General features: G+C 32.9%; 1 protein-coding gene across 2 annotated transcripts; it reads right to left on the bottom strand.

Moving 5' to 3' along the window:
- Nucleotides 1-2,962: 2,962 nt before the first annotated feature.
- LOC123662063 (NAD-dependent protein deacetylase sirtuin-2-like) lies at nucleotides 2,963-10,222 on the bottom strand. 2 transcript variants are annotated; one of them, XM_045596951.1, is made up of 8 exons: nucleotides 10,105-10,222; nucleotides 9,784-10,032; nucleotides 9,465-9,671; nucleotides 5,849-5,998; nucleotides 5,018-5,210; nucleotides 4,018-4,204; nucleotides 3,125-3,297; nucleotides 2,963-3,032 (listed from the first exon to the last, which is right to left on the bottom strand). In XM_045596951.1, exons 1-7 carry the CDS (start codon nucleotides 10,217-10,219, stop codon nucleotides 3,163-3,165), a joined length of 1,236 nt encoding a protein of 411 aa, XP_045452907.1. In that variant the 5' UTR covers nucleotides 10,220-10,222; the 3' UTR covers nucleotides 2,963-3,032; nucleotides 3,125-3,162. The 2 variants fall into 2 exon arrangements, with proteins under 2 accessions (XP_045452907.1, XP_045452906.1); XM_045596950.1 differs by lacking the exon at nucleotides 2,963-3,032 and having other exon boundaries at nucleotides 3,050-3,297.
- Nucleotides 10,223-14,648: the final 4,426 nt, after the last annotated feature.

Here is a 14,648-nt window from a genome sequence, read left to right as displayed (position 1 = left end):
GGATGTCATTTTTAGGGAGGGATGTCAAAGTAATAATAATAAAATAACTACAAGTATTTTTCATATATTTATTAATTTTATAACTGTTAACGGGACAATATATATAATTGAGATAATGAGGTATTTTATACAACAAATGATCGCAAAATGCAGTATATTCATTTAAACCAAAAGCACCTTTTCATTTTTTAAACCACCAAAAAAACATAAATTCTAGCTGATCTACAATTCATATTGGAAGGCAGTAGTGTCTATAACATTAAAATTATTTATTTATATATATAAAATGTACTTTAATTCTATTCAAATTGTATATTTATTGCTTTCTTTTCAAAAGGCATTATTTTCAACCATAAGCTTCAAAGTTCGGAAACATATATAAATAAGTGTTCTATTATGAGATATTTTATTAACATTGACGTCGAACAAAAAAAAAAAATGAATAATATTCTCAGTTCATATATATCATAATTAAGTCAAGTCTGTTACCATTATCCAAACTTATTCTATACAATTATCCTATAGACGAAATGACCATGTTAATTTTTGTTTGTAAAAGAATAAAATATTTTCAATAAGTATTTACTCATCTTATTACAGATTAAAAAATATCATTTAATAACCAGCATTAACATTTTCACAGACTTCTTTTAATTATGTAATAAAGCAATATTTGATTTTAATATTTTTGATAATGTTAATATTCTGCTGTTTTTTGAATGACTAGACAATATAAGTAAGTATACAATTTAGTGACGATTTTAATTTATAAATTTATTATAATGTATTTTATAACCATTGGCTTCGTCTATAGGTCACTTTAAATCTTAAAAAAATAAATACATACCCCTAAATACAAAAATAAATTAATAAAAATTAAACAACGCATACTACACTATCACTGATCTGTTTTAGGAATTCTATCAAGACTGCAGACTACTTTTAGACTTACGTAATTTATTGCTTTGTCGAAGTTTCTGAATATATTAAGTAGCATATTAGACTAAGCGTTGATTGAGATCTTTGATTATTGTTACTAAATTTCCATAAATTTTTATAGAGCATATAAAGGCATTCTGTAATTAAGTTATCCGCGCGGATCTTGAGCACTCTGTGTCAAAGTGGGAAACGTTCTTGGCATCATACGCGAATAGCAAACTAAAATGGACACCTTTTTTGTTGGAAAGGAGGTATCCCTAGTGTGGTACTATGATTAGGAAACCAGGATCTGATGATGGGATCCCAGAGAAATCGAGGGGAACTCGAAAATCCGCATAACTTTTTACTGGGTGTACCGATATAGATGATTTTTAATTTAATAGAAAGCCGATGTTTATTATGTGGTCACATTTAAATTTCATCGAGATCTGATTACAACTTTTGGAGTCATCTTTGATAATGTGTATTTACTTGACTATTTTTTCGTCTACCTATGTCGTATTGCTTATCGATATAATTGAAGTCGGTTTTTTTTCGTTTGCCTGCAAACACAATTATTATTTATTTGTGGATGCCGGAGCAAGTAATTATCTATAAAATGACATATAATTTGAAGTAAATGTTTTTTTTAAAAAAAGGGAGCCTAACATCTTACCCTTAGCGTCTAAACATGTATGATGTTTTACAATTGATCAATTAATCGGTTAAATAGCCCATTCGCTAAATTAGTATTCATTACATTTCTATATAATTAAAAATTCTCGTATTCTCGTGGACTGCCACCAGGGCAGTCATTTTGTCATAAGTAAGCACGAAGTCAATAAAATGGTGGTTAATTAAATAAATAATAATTTTGTAAATGTTGTCTCTAATTTGCACTACAGTTGCAAAGCGTATTTAGTAAAGTCAAAAACCGCGAGAGTAACAGTTTTTTCGAGTGTTGCAATTGACTAATCATTGTAAGCCTATTTCTCACCTCCTGTGCCATCATACCATCAAAGACAAAATTCATTTTTAGAAAGATTAGCTCAAGATCCGAACTATAAAGTCTACTGTGGACTAAGGCCTCTTTTATTAAGATCAAAAACTTGATTACCACTTGATTTGAAACGAACTTGATTTACCAATTTGCTCAACTCTATATTTAAGTATACATGTCAGTTTTCTCATATGTGATGTACTTCTAGACTAGAATCTAGACAATTTAATCACTTCAGCTAATTGCAGTTCACTGCTGGACACAGGCCTCCCAAGTGTCGTCGGTCCAACGGGCCGGAGGACGTTCCACATTGCGTTTGCCAAGACGCGGTCTCCACTCCAGGACACGTCTGCACCAACGGCCAACGATCCTGCGACACAAGTGACCAGCCCACTGCCACTTCAACTTGCTAATTCTGTGGGCTACTTTCGTTCTTTCGCGGATAGCCTCATTTCTAATTCTATCTTTGAGAGTAACCCCAAGCATAGCCCGTTCCATTACACGTTGAGTGAATTTTAAGCTTGTGGACCAGTCTCTTCGTCAGTGTCCACGTCTCGGCGCCATCTTTTAACACAGGCAGGACACATTGCTCGAAGACTTTTGTCTTCAAACATTGCGGAATCTTCGACGTGAGACTCGGCGAAGCCCGCCAAACGCCACCCAGCCCACCGGATCCTCATATCAGACTCCTCGAAGTTGTTGCGGCCTAGTTGGATGATATGGCCTAGATAAACATAATCCTGATCAACTTCGAGAAGAGTACTATCGATCATTATTACCAGTCTCGGTATGAGTTGGTTGTTAAACATAATTTTCGTTTTGTTCAAGTTCATACTACATACAAATTCGTCGTGTCTTCTGGAGAGACGATTCGTAACGACCCTCGAAAACAGCTTATAGACGTGGCTCAGAAGTGAGATCGGTCTGCAATTCTTACATAGAGACTTGACACAATTTTAATATGACCACCAAATTGTTAATAGTAGTCTGCTTTATAAATAGTTGCTGATTTTAAGTGTTATTGACTAAAAAAAACTTAAAGAATTCAAGTACTATTTAGGTTGCCACATATCAAAAATAACTGTCATAATTTATATTAAAAAACACAAAAAAAAAAATTAAATATAATAATTTTCCATTTTCTATTATTATATTATCAGATATATTTTGCTAATGTGACAACACTATTAATTAAAAATGAAGTCATTTCAAAAGGAATGCAGCAGTAAAATGCTAGGGAATATTTATAGTTTGGGTTCGGAAGTATGTAATGGTATGTCGTGTAATTCGTGGGACGTTGATGGTGAAAGAGGTGGTGTTAAGCTGTGGATACTGTCGATACGTGCATGTTCTCTTGCTACTAATTCTCTGAGTTCATCCTGGAATTAATAAAATTACAAATTAATTAAAATCATTCGATCCATACATTTTAGGATTTTTGACCCCTCCCGTCCTTGTCACAGTTTTTCAGATTTATAAGACCTACCCGTCACATATTGCAATTTAACACCTAGAAATGATTAAATTAAGTCATCAATGTCATCATTATTTTCAATAAAATCAACATTATTCAATAATGTGTGTGAAAATTTACAAATTAGTACTGCGAGTGTCAGTTTACTAACAAATAAATTTAAACTTAATTTTTTAAAGTTAATTGTTAAAAGATATGTTTTGCAAATGTCATGTTTTAATACTAACAATTGAATATTTAAAAATTTTGGATCCCTCGCCACCCTTGTCACAAATTATTTATTTCAATTTATAACATGTATGGTCAGTTTTATCACTTTCTATCACATTTTCAGCACCTGTAGCTTGCTTACACACTCAAAAACTTATAACAAATATAATATTTTTCTTAACTTCGAGTGTTAACCAACAGCTACTATGGGTAATAAAAAAATACATTAGTTAGTTTGTTAACATATTTAGAAGAATTATATCATTTTTTATTGTGTTAAAACAAACTACAACCTTTATAAAAAGTACTTAGATTGATATCAATAATTAATTACATACATTTAATATAATATATTGGTTACTGCTGTATTTTATAACTTTAAACTTTTAACAAGTCTCTAAAAAACTTTACTTACTCCCCATCCAAGCTTGTCAGCTAGTTCAAGACAACCATCATCACAATCACCAAGCCTTGCAACATCCCGAATGGAGTCTCCATCTAACTGAAGGCCCTCACTCATCATACCCCAGAGGCGGAGCAATGGAGACCTTACTCCAGCCTTTTCACGGTTAATGAGTAGCCTTGGACACCATTCTGGGACCCTGAATAATGTTTACATTTCATTGTAGCATACAATATTGCTTTATTGTATATTTTTACAACGAAAGAAAAAAAAGTATAACAGTATATGAAGGAAAAATATAAGCATGTACAAAGAGGGGTATTACTGCTATAAGTGCAATCTCTTACAAACAACCTCTAGCATGAAAAGGACATTCACACAAACAAAAACAAGAATAAGAGAGATAGAATACATAGTTTTAAAAATTTGACATTAATAAAACCTAACTTCAACCATTTGTTAATGTTGATTTTTAATATTTTTTTAACACCATAAAAAAAGTACCCCTCCCCCCCCCGTACTATAAATTTGACATCAATGTCTGTCTGTGGTAAAAAAGCTCTTGAACGCGTAGACTGATTTCAATGGGGTTATTTTATTTATTTATACTTTATTATACACCACAACTATATACTACACATGAAACATATTTTTAGATAGTTACAGACTGAAATATAATGGATTGACTTATGGCTATTCAGCCATTTCTTCAAAACAACCCAAATTATTATAATATCTTGTCTTGTATTAATTTTTAGTTATAAATAATAATAAATTAACACCTCATACTCAACAGCCACCACTAGGATTACGGAAGGAAATACACACAATATACAAACACAAACGCCCAGACCATGGCAAACATCTTTATGGCCCACACAAATATATACCTCTATAAAATATATGCCATGAGCGGGAATCAAACCCACAACCGCCATACAAATATATACACTCATATGTAGATTATAAATTTCTAAACGCATAACATTAATGAGAGCTTGGCAGAACTTACATGTCAATTAGTGAAGCAAACGGCTGCACTTCTAACGACGAGCCCATTATGATCAACATATGACATTTCTGGAAGTCCTCTGCAAGACACCGCTGGAAACGATCAGGAAGGCTTTCACCAAAGAAAACAATGTCTGGTTTGACCACACCAGGGCATTCAGTACATATCGGGATTTGGTCTGCAAATATTACACCTGAAAAGCAAAAAATGACAAATTAAATTTAAAAATAGCACAAACATAAAAAATTATTTAAAATATCACATTTACTTTACCTATGCATAGTCATATTTTTAGTTTTCTTTCTTTAATGAAATAGACTTACAATAATTCCTACCAGACTATTTTTATTGAACAATTAAGAAAACAAAGAAAATTTTATCATATAGGTAAAAAAAGAGAAAACAATAATATAGGTAATCTTGAAAAAAAATAGGTGTTACATTTTAGTCAGTTTTTGATTTGGTCTTTACAATGAGGAAAATAAAATTATCCAATTGTGTGCAATTGCCTGGACGTTGTATTTATTTTTATTCATATGGATAGAGTACTTGACACGTTAAGTGGCATCTTGTTTTTACAAACCTATAAATAAACTATAAATAAATATGACTTACTTTAGGTAGGGTATTAATCAACCTACTATTTCTAGTTCTTAAAATTTCATATAGGTTGTAATTTTTAAATCACAAACACAAACCTGTAGACACTTTTAAATCGTCATTTTACAAAATATATTTTAAGTTTACTCAATTCTACATGATATTGACAATCACTAGCGCTATTTTAGGACTATTAATGATTAAATCATATCAATAAATAAATCAACTCACTCTTAATGTAGTCTAAGGGATATTCCTTGCGGCATTCCAAGCAGTGAGAAGTGTAGAAGGTACCGTGAGCCTCAACCAACTTATCTTCCGGTATACCGGCGCCTCTTTCAAGTGTATCAATGTTTTGAGTATAGTGACGAAGTAATAGTCCTGTAAATCATTATGGTTTATAATTTATTTAAATTATAATTAATAAACTGACTAGGGTTCTCGACCTAACAGAAGACCACAGCTAAATAATACTGTTTTCAAGCAGTATTGTGTTCCCGTTGGTGACTAAGGTGACCAGAGTTGCTGGAGATTGGGGATAGGATCGGCAACGCGCTTGCAATGCTTCTGGTGCTGCAGGTGTTTATAAACTACGGTAATCGCTTACCATCAGGTGAGCGTTATGCTTGTTTGTCGACCAAGTTATATAAAAGAAAACCGAGTTCCATCGACATACAGTTCAGTACACTAGACATCGTTGGATATCTCAAAAATTCTTGTCAGATCTCACTGAAATTTAAACGAGACCATATGACAAGCACCAGCTGTAGAATAAAAAAAGAATCATAAAAACCAATACGCCTAGTTTAAAAGTTGAGGTAAGTACTATGCAAAAAATAGTCATTGAAAACCTACTTTTTTGAAGGTGGTGGTAGCATTAATGAATAATTAATTTACTTTATATGCTATATTACTTTTTATGTTTATGTTTGCTGTGTGGTTACAGCATTAAGAATATAGCCACCCCATCTCTTCCCGTGGGTGTCGTAAGAGGCGACTAAGGAATAAAACATTTCCACTACCACATAGGAAATTAAAAAGCCGACCGACGGCAGGATAACCATCTAACTAGGTTTGAAATACACCGGCCGAAGACGGGCAGCAGCGTCTTCGGTGCGACAAGGCCAGCCCTGCGGTCACCAACCCGCATGCTCAGCGTGGTGACTATGGGCAAAACACACAAATTTACTCCATTTTTGGCGCGAACTTGTGAAGGCCTATGTCTAGCAGTGTAATAATTGCTTACCCGTGACATTATGAAAAAAAAAAATTACAGCTATATTATAATAATAAACAAGTTTTTTTGTACTTCTTCATATAAAAAACACTAAGATTAATACTAATATACTTAAAAGTATTCACAAATAAAAAAAAAACTGAATAACAATGGTATGAGAAAAATTAAACATTTTCATTTTCAATGTGTCTCAAATAAATGTCTTTCTTTCTTTTTTTTTTTCTTAAATGTCCATTAAGTGATAGGGACCGCAAAAAAAAAAAAACTCTTTTAAAAATTTCCATGATGTATATAAAAATATAAGCGTGAATACATTTCACAAACAAAATCAAATATGCTGCATATAATAAATGTTAGTCATACATTATTCATTTGAGAATATTTTATTTTCAGGAAACAATATAGAGTAGTAGAATGATACTACATTATTTATAATTTGTTAATCAGCTAGAGAAAAAAAAAACGGAAGATTCTCTACTCAATGTCTGTTATCTGGTAATTTTTTACTGGGTTTACTGATTTTGTTGATTCACACTGTTGGAGGGCTTTAGTAGGTAAAAGTACTTTTCCAATAGTCTGCCAAAGTATGTATATATTTATTGGTTATTTGTCTTCAGTCAGTACAGCCTATTGTAGTCCACTGCTGGGTATAGGTCTTACCCGAATTCGCTCCACATTCCGATTTTCCGGAATCCTCATTCAGCCTACACCAGCAATCTCTTACGTAGATCGTCGGTCCAATGGGTCGGAGGACATTATACATTGCGTTTGCCAACACGCGGTCTCTACTCCAGGAAATGACTGCTCCAACGGCCATCGGTCCTGCGACACAGGTGAGCAGCCCAATGCCACTTCAACTTGCTAATTATGTGGGCTATGTCGATTATTTTTCGTTCTCTCGCCGAAGATCTTATTTCTAATCCTCTTCTGATGGTATGGCCTGGGTAGACATAATCTTGAACAACTTCGAGAAGTATACAATTGACCGATACCGGTCTCGGTATGACTTGGTTTATAAATTTCGTTTTGTCCAAATTCATACCGAGACCAACTCGTCGAGAGAACTCATTTATGCCGCCCAGCATTTGGTCTATAGCTTTTCCCACGTCTCTGTAAAGATGACGATATCGTCAGCGAAACAGCGGTGAGCGATGTACGTCGACGTTGATGCCTTGTCCCCCCCCCCAATTCAAGGTCTTAAAGACATCGTCCAGCTCAGTGGTAAACAGTTTTGGCGATATTAGATCCCCATCTTACACCACGACTAAGGAAAATGGGTTTCGTTTACTGATCTTGGATATGGACGGTCATCATCGCCGCGTCGTACATACACCTCAGTACCTCGGAATATCGTCAGTAGATATGACATCTCTGCAGAGAATCATAGTCAAAGGCTTTTTCGTAGTCCACAAGTGTCATATACAGCAGCTGGTAACACTCTTGTCTTTTGTATAATCTGCTGAACAGTATGGATGTGGTCTACGGTACTGTAGCCATTTCAAAATCCAGTCTGCTTCAGTCTCTAGCTGTACTGAAGAAGTTCGCGATTTCGAAAATACGTACTGGAATGGCTAAAAGTGTAATGACCCCCTTAAACAAGATATGGAAGAATCGTAGCACCCATCGCTAAACCAAAGTACGTCTGGTCCAAGTTCTCAATATTCTTGTATGGCTGGAAAACTTGGTGCATTAGAAGTCGCGATTGCAGCAAGATCAATGGTATGGTTGTGGAAATGTGGTGTTGGTGAAGTCTACTCCGGATCCCTTGGACTGCCATGAAGACGAACGTGTCAATTTTACAACTGCTCAACATCACCAAGTGGCTCTCAGTGATCTGCATGGAGCGGGCCCTTACTTTCTTCTGGTACATTATGCGGTCTCCCAACACAGTCTCGAGAAACTTATCTTCTTATATTATTCTTATTCTTCTAATTTCATCAAGAACATAGTGGGAGGTGGCTTGCACCATGCAACACATGCTGCTTACGATCGCCTTCAATGGAGACATATTATTAGTGGTTGTGATCCTCGTCATTGAGGGAAAGAGAAAGAAGAAGAGATCTCAGAGAGATAGAGAGAATATATGTCCTTTAGCTGCTAAGATGAAATCTATCTTATTCCTTGTCACAGTAACCGATGCCACCTCAGGAAGGCCAATCACCTTCACCGTAGTAGAAAAAGGGCTCAGCGTCCAGGGTCAGTGTCCTCACCCACTCTTCAAACTTCAGATAACCCTGTGTGCTCCACTTAATGTGACCCAGTGTGAGTATTTAAAAAGCCCGCCGCAGCAAAATGGTTATCCCGCCCTCGGTTGGTTTTTTAAGTTCCAAAGCGGTAGTGGAACTCAGTTCTCCCTTAGTCATTTCTTATAACACCCACGGGAAGAGAGGGGGTGGCTAAATTTTAATCTACCGTAGCCACACAGCATATTTGTTCTCTGATTATTTTTTTATGAACACAATTTGTATTGTATCACAGTATTGTAAGAGAACATATATTATATTATAAAAAATTTCCTTAGTTAATATAGTTCTTTTAACTTAATTATTATGATTACTTAATTTAGTATAATTAATTTATTAAAACCAAATGTAAAATTCATCAGCTTACCTTTCTCATGTAAAAGTTTTATGAAATAATGCGACACAGTTGGTTTAAATTTGCCCGGAAATAGTTCTTTAGCTAGTGTAAAGAAAGGTTTTGGGTTTTGTTTAAAAAAATTTATTTCGAATATGGCCTGGGGTTCAGGCAAGTCATATTTTTGCAAATTGTGATATATTCCTGTTTCTGGACTTCTGAAATCAGGTATTCCAGCAGCTGGAAAAACAATTAATAATTATTTTTTACTATTATTAGTAGTTAATGTTATTTAAGTATACTAGTACTGTTTTTTGGAACCTAATTATTTATTTGGAACCTAAGTACTTACATGTAGATATACCAGCTCCAGATAACGTTATAATATTTTGGCACCGATCACTTTTAATCCATTTAGCAATGCCATCCAAAGTCACTTCATCCAAAACCTTCTCTACTGGGGGGCTTAGATCAGGCGGTTCATAAAAACCAAGTTTTTGAGCTAAGAATCTTCGAATTGAATCCACATCCAAGTCACGAAATCTTGGTCCCGTATTATCATTCTGAATTGGCGGGACGACAATGTCATGATGGTTTTCTCCTAAAATACAAATATTATGTTATTAACTTAATACTCATAAACAAATTCTTACTTGAGTCGATGAAAGCTTACCATCACTCTTTCCGGGAGGCGAATTTGCGGACATTCTCCAAGAAAAACAGCTATTGCGACTCCAAACCTTTATCCAATCTCTCCACGAACTTTTTGACAGATAAATGATTCGCATTCTTGGAAATGCCTTAAGGGGTAATGGAATATTTTAAATGCGCAATCTAAGCTGTTATAGAAATTTACTAAGTATAAAAGTTTCTGTAACTTACAAAAATATTCTAAGTATATATATATACATAAAATGTGTAAATAATATAAATATAAATAAAAATATAATAAATATGAGAGACATACATTGTTAAAATTAAGTACATACTGCAAAATATTATTATAATAGCAAGCTTTGTAAATGCTTTCAACAGATTATATAGGTAAAATACATTTGCATCTTGAGTTTAAAAATTGTATCATATTTTCAAACTCAAAATATACTATTATTTATATCAACCTTTTGTTATTCATTATTTAAAAATATAATTAAAAAAGCTTAAAATGATAATATTATTTTTATGCCTCCTTTTTCCTTCACGTTTGGTAAGTTACGCAACAAATTTTGAACTTTTATTTAATTGATCAACTTAATAATTTATAAGATGATATTCACAGGCCCCGACTTTATTCGTTTTTTGATTGACAAAATATATACAATAGAGTATTGTTGTGTAGAGCGAACATATTCATACCCACTATCTTGTGTTGCCAACCCCAAGAAACTAAAAAACAGCAGCACACCAATAAAAAAACAGGACAAAACAGTAGGTGTAGTATTTTTACTATGTACCTTTTTAGGCAGATTTCATACTTTCCTCGTAGAATTAAAATAATTATTTAAGTTATCAGGACTCACATACATTGTTATATTTTATTGATATAATATACTATACTAAAAACCAAAAAGCCAATATAATAAAAAACAAAAATCAAAGTATCATTATTTTCATTTACAGACTCATTAACCTTCTTAAAATCATACATATTGTTGTTAAATTTCTTTATGTGTCTTTTTATACCTTTAAGTAGCAAACAGTTATTTCGGATTTAACCAATTGCTACTCATTTGAAGATTTAATGAGTAAAGTCGATATTTTTCTATTATATTTCTATACCTTTTCTACTCTATTTCTATTCCATTTCTATTCCATTCCTATTCCATTTCTATTCCATTTCTATTCCATATCTATTCCATTCCTATTCCATTTCTATTCCATTTATATTCCATATCTATTCCATTTATATTCCATTTCTATTCCATTTCTATTCCATTTCTATTCTATTTCTATTCTATTTCTATTATATTTCTGTTCTATTATGGCATACAGGATATCTCAATCGATGAGGAAGCGGCAACGAAGGCTCTCGCCTCCACGGTTTGTCTTCAGACAAAGAGAGCCATTAGCCGCTGTCGACGATGCCGCGTAAGCGCTGCCATAGAAGAGAGGAAGTCTCATGTGAAAAGAAGAGAATTTAGTGAAGTTAAGAAGTAAAGAATTTAGTGTTCATAATATTTATGGCACAAAATAATCTTTCTACGGCGGCGCTTTAAGTAAGCACAAAAGTTTCTTCAGCAATTCACACAATTCACAGAAAGGTTTAACATTTGTGAATGCTTGAAATGTTTTAAAATATCTGAAAAATATATTTTGGAGAATTTTTACATGGTTAATTTTGTACATCATTTCCCCGTGTATAAAATATGAATGTCAATCATAAAAGACTGTTCGGGGAATTCCCTCGAATCCCGACAAGAGTCCTCCGAGAGATCTTACTTATATTTTAATGGCTAATTCTTACGATTATATTGTAAAAATTTTTGATGTGGAGAGAGAGAGGTTCTATCACCAGCAGGCCTAGCATGCGCGCCACGACAAAATTTTGTCTACCCCTTTTCTCGTATTATCTCTCTATGTCTACAGTAGCTAACATGCGTGCACGCGATACTCTTCTCGTTACGTCAAGAAGAGATAATCATTAAATTTTAGTGATCTGTGATATCTATCTCTACGGAAGCTAACATGACATCGTAATTTTGTCGAATTTTGTCGTTTTAGGAAGAGAAACTTCTCGTCTTCAATATTATCGACGAGAAAGACGATAAATAAAAAATAAATAAAACCGGGTGCCTATTTTTTGTATACCATGGCGTTTCCCTATTATAATTATATAATTTCGGTATACGAAGAGCGGGAAATGCGAAAAGTCGAGTGAAGTGTGCCATATAATGACACAAAAAACGTATTTGCGCCCTGTTGCTTCTTATTCTAAATAATAATAATAATAATACTTTATTTCAGACCAAAGTATAAGTCCATATTGGGTTAGTACAACAAGACAAGACAACATTCAGAATAAAAAACAAAACAAAATTATATTAAAAAAATCAATAATTAAAAATAAAATTAAATAGAATAAAAGTAAAATCAATAATCAAAAAAAAAAAATTCAAAAATTCAAAAAATTTTAAAAATTAAAAAAAAAAAAACAATGCGTGATAGAATTACAATTATCTAATGTGCGACAAGATATAAAGCACAACACGAGCATATTGTTTTACATATATAATTAAATTCATTTACTTACGCCGTTTTATTTTTTAAATTAGATATACACTTTTTATCTTAGCCAAAAGGCCGAGAACATTGTTAAATAAAACATGTGTCACTCGTTTGAAATTGGTCAATAACCTTGTAAATTCAACTTTACGACATAAGAAATAAGAATGATATTCAGTTGTGATTATGGTTGATAATGTTTCTCTACTCGACAAGGCGAAGTCTTCGGAAGAGAATTTTGTCTCTCGTAGTGCGCATGTTAGGGTAATCGAGAAAATACTCGATATAGACATTATCTCTCTCTCTCGTCAAGAGATATCTCGTTGTATGCATGCTAGGCCGGCAGTAAATACTGGCAGAAACCGATTTGGCTATAATTTAAACTCCTTACAAAATATTTTAGCAATTCTGTATTAGAGTGATATTTATACTTTTATTATGACAGACACTACTATTAATGTACTTATTTTCTCTTTAAAATATACTGTGACGTCAAAGTATACGTGAAGCAAAAATTTTGAGTAGTACTTTGTGTAGAGAAAGAGTGCAGGATGCTAATCTATACATATAATAAAATGGTAAGAAAGTAAAAACTGTACATTGAATATTTTTTTAAAAGAATACTTGGGGTGTTTAGAATTTTTTTTAGTATGTATGTCCGGGATAAACTCAAAAAGTACTGCATGGATTTACTTCAAATTTAGCTCAAATATTATTAAGAAGTCGGGTCAATATATAAGATACATATTATCATGCTATCACCTACGGGAAACGGACAGTCAACCTTTATTTCTTCACCGCATTCTGTAGCAACGTGTAATCTAACGACGCAGATTTGAATGTTGTTGTTATTATGTTAATAACCATGCTATAAGCTAGCTTCACACTATAAAAATCACGCAATATAAGTAACTTAGACCGATAAACATAATTAAATCAATATAAGTAGTATCAAGACAATTTTAAAGCAGCGCCATGTATTATTTTTTTAGCCATATATATTCATTATTTTTTCCATCTGCTTCAGTCACAACTTAAAACTTAATTCTGCAGAATCACCATAAAGTCATTTATTCAAAGCAGGCTGAAAATAAGCACTTTTTGAATGTCAATTTTACAAAAGACAGTCTCTTTCTGTTACTGCACTTTCTGTAGATATGAAATGTAAAGAAGAAACAGGTAAATGAATGTTATTTTAAAAGGTATTTATTATATGTATAGATAATCGTAGGTATTTTTGGTGCTGTATAGCGTTCACGCAGACGACGTCGCGGGCAGCAGCTAGTAATATAATATAGATATTACTAAAAAAAATTATGCAATAAAATAAATTAAATCAATAAAAAACACCTTTCTCACACTACCATATTGTGTTTGACACACGCACACATATATACTCTTTTGTTTATTATTACAGAAGTATAGTCTTTAACAACAGAATTTTAATAATGCTTACTTATAATTTAAATTTATTATGGTCGAATTTCGACCTCTGGGTGATCATTAGTTTTATCTTAATAGCCCAAGAGCCTATTAGAGCCAGAACCTCTTCACTTTACAAAAACTCAAGACTTAAATTAATTGAGGGTAGTATTATTTAGCTGTGATATTTCATTTTTCACATCCATTTCTACTTACTCAAACATTTCCAAAGTATTTACTTTGGAAAATTTAGCATAATTATTACTTAGATATAGGTTTCAACAAACGCTTTTTTTGTTTACATCTGATACACTCAAAGAGTTTGATTTAAAATAGTTTTTTTTTTCTTTTCAGAGCAACTCAATTATATTTTTATTGTTTACCTTAATATCCTAAGGATAATTATTAAATTAAGCAATATTTAATTCGATTTTTGCTACTAGGAATACAAGCTATAATAGTTTCTATACCCTTGTAATACAGACAGACCTTACCAGAAGATCACAGCTAAATAATACTGTTTTTAAGCAGTATTGTGTTCCTGTTGGTGAGTAAGGTGACCAGAGCTCCGGG

This window comes from Melitaea cinxia, chromosome 18 (genome assembly GCF_905220565.1).
Source record: "Melitaea cinxia chromosome 18, ilMelCinx1.1, whole genome shotgun sequence".
Lineage (NCBI taxonomy): Eukaryota > Metazoa > Arthropoda > Insecta > Lepidoptera > Nymphalidae > Melitaea > Melitaea cinxia.
The sequence above is the reverse complement of the archived record's forward strand: the minus strand, read 5'-3'. Positions and strand labels throughout refer to the sequence as shown.

Excerpts from the sequence above, each read along its gene's own strand:
- LOC123662063 (XM_045596951.1), bottom strand. The coding sequence starts at position 10,219 with ATGCGAATCATTTATCTGTCAAAAAGTTCGTGGAGAGATTGGATAAAG. Across the intron at positions 9,672-9,783 it reads TGGAGCTGGTATATCTACAT|CTGCTGGAATACCTGATTTC; the intron begins GTAAGTACTTAG and ends TTGTTTTTCCAG. Across the intron at positions 4,205-5,017 it reads TTTGCTTCACTAATTGACAT|GGTCCCAGAATGGTGTCCAA; the intron begins GTAAGTTCTGCC and ends AACATTATTCAG.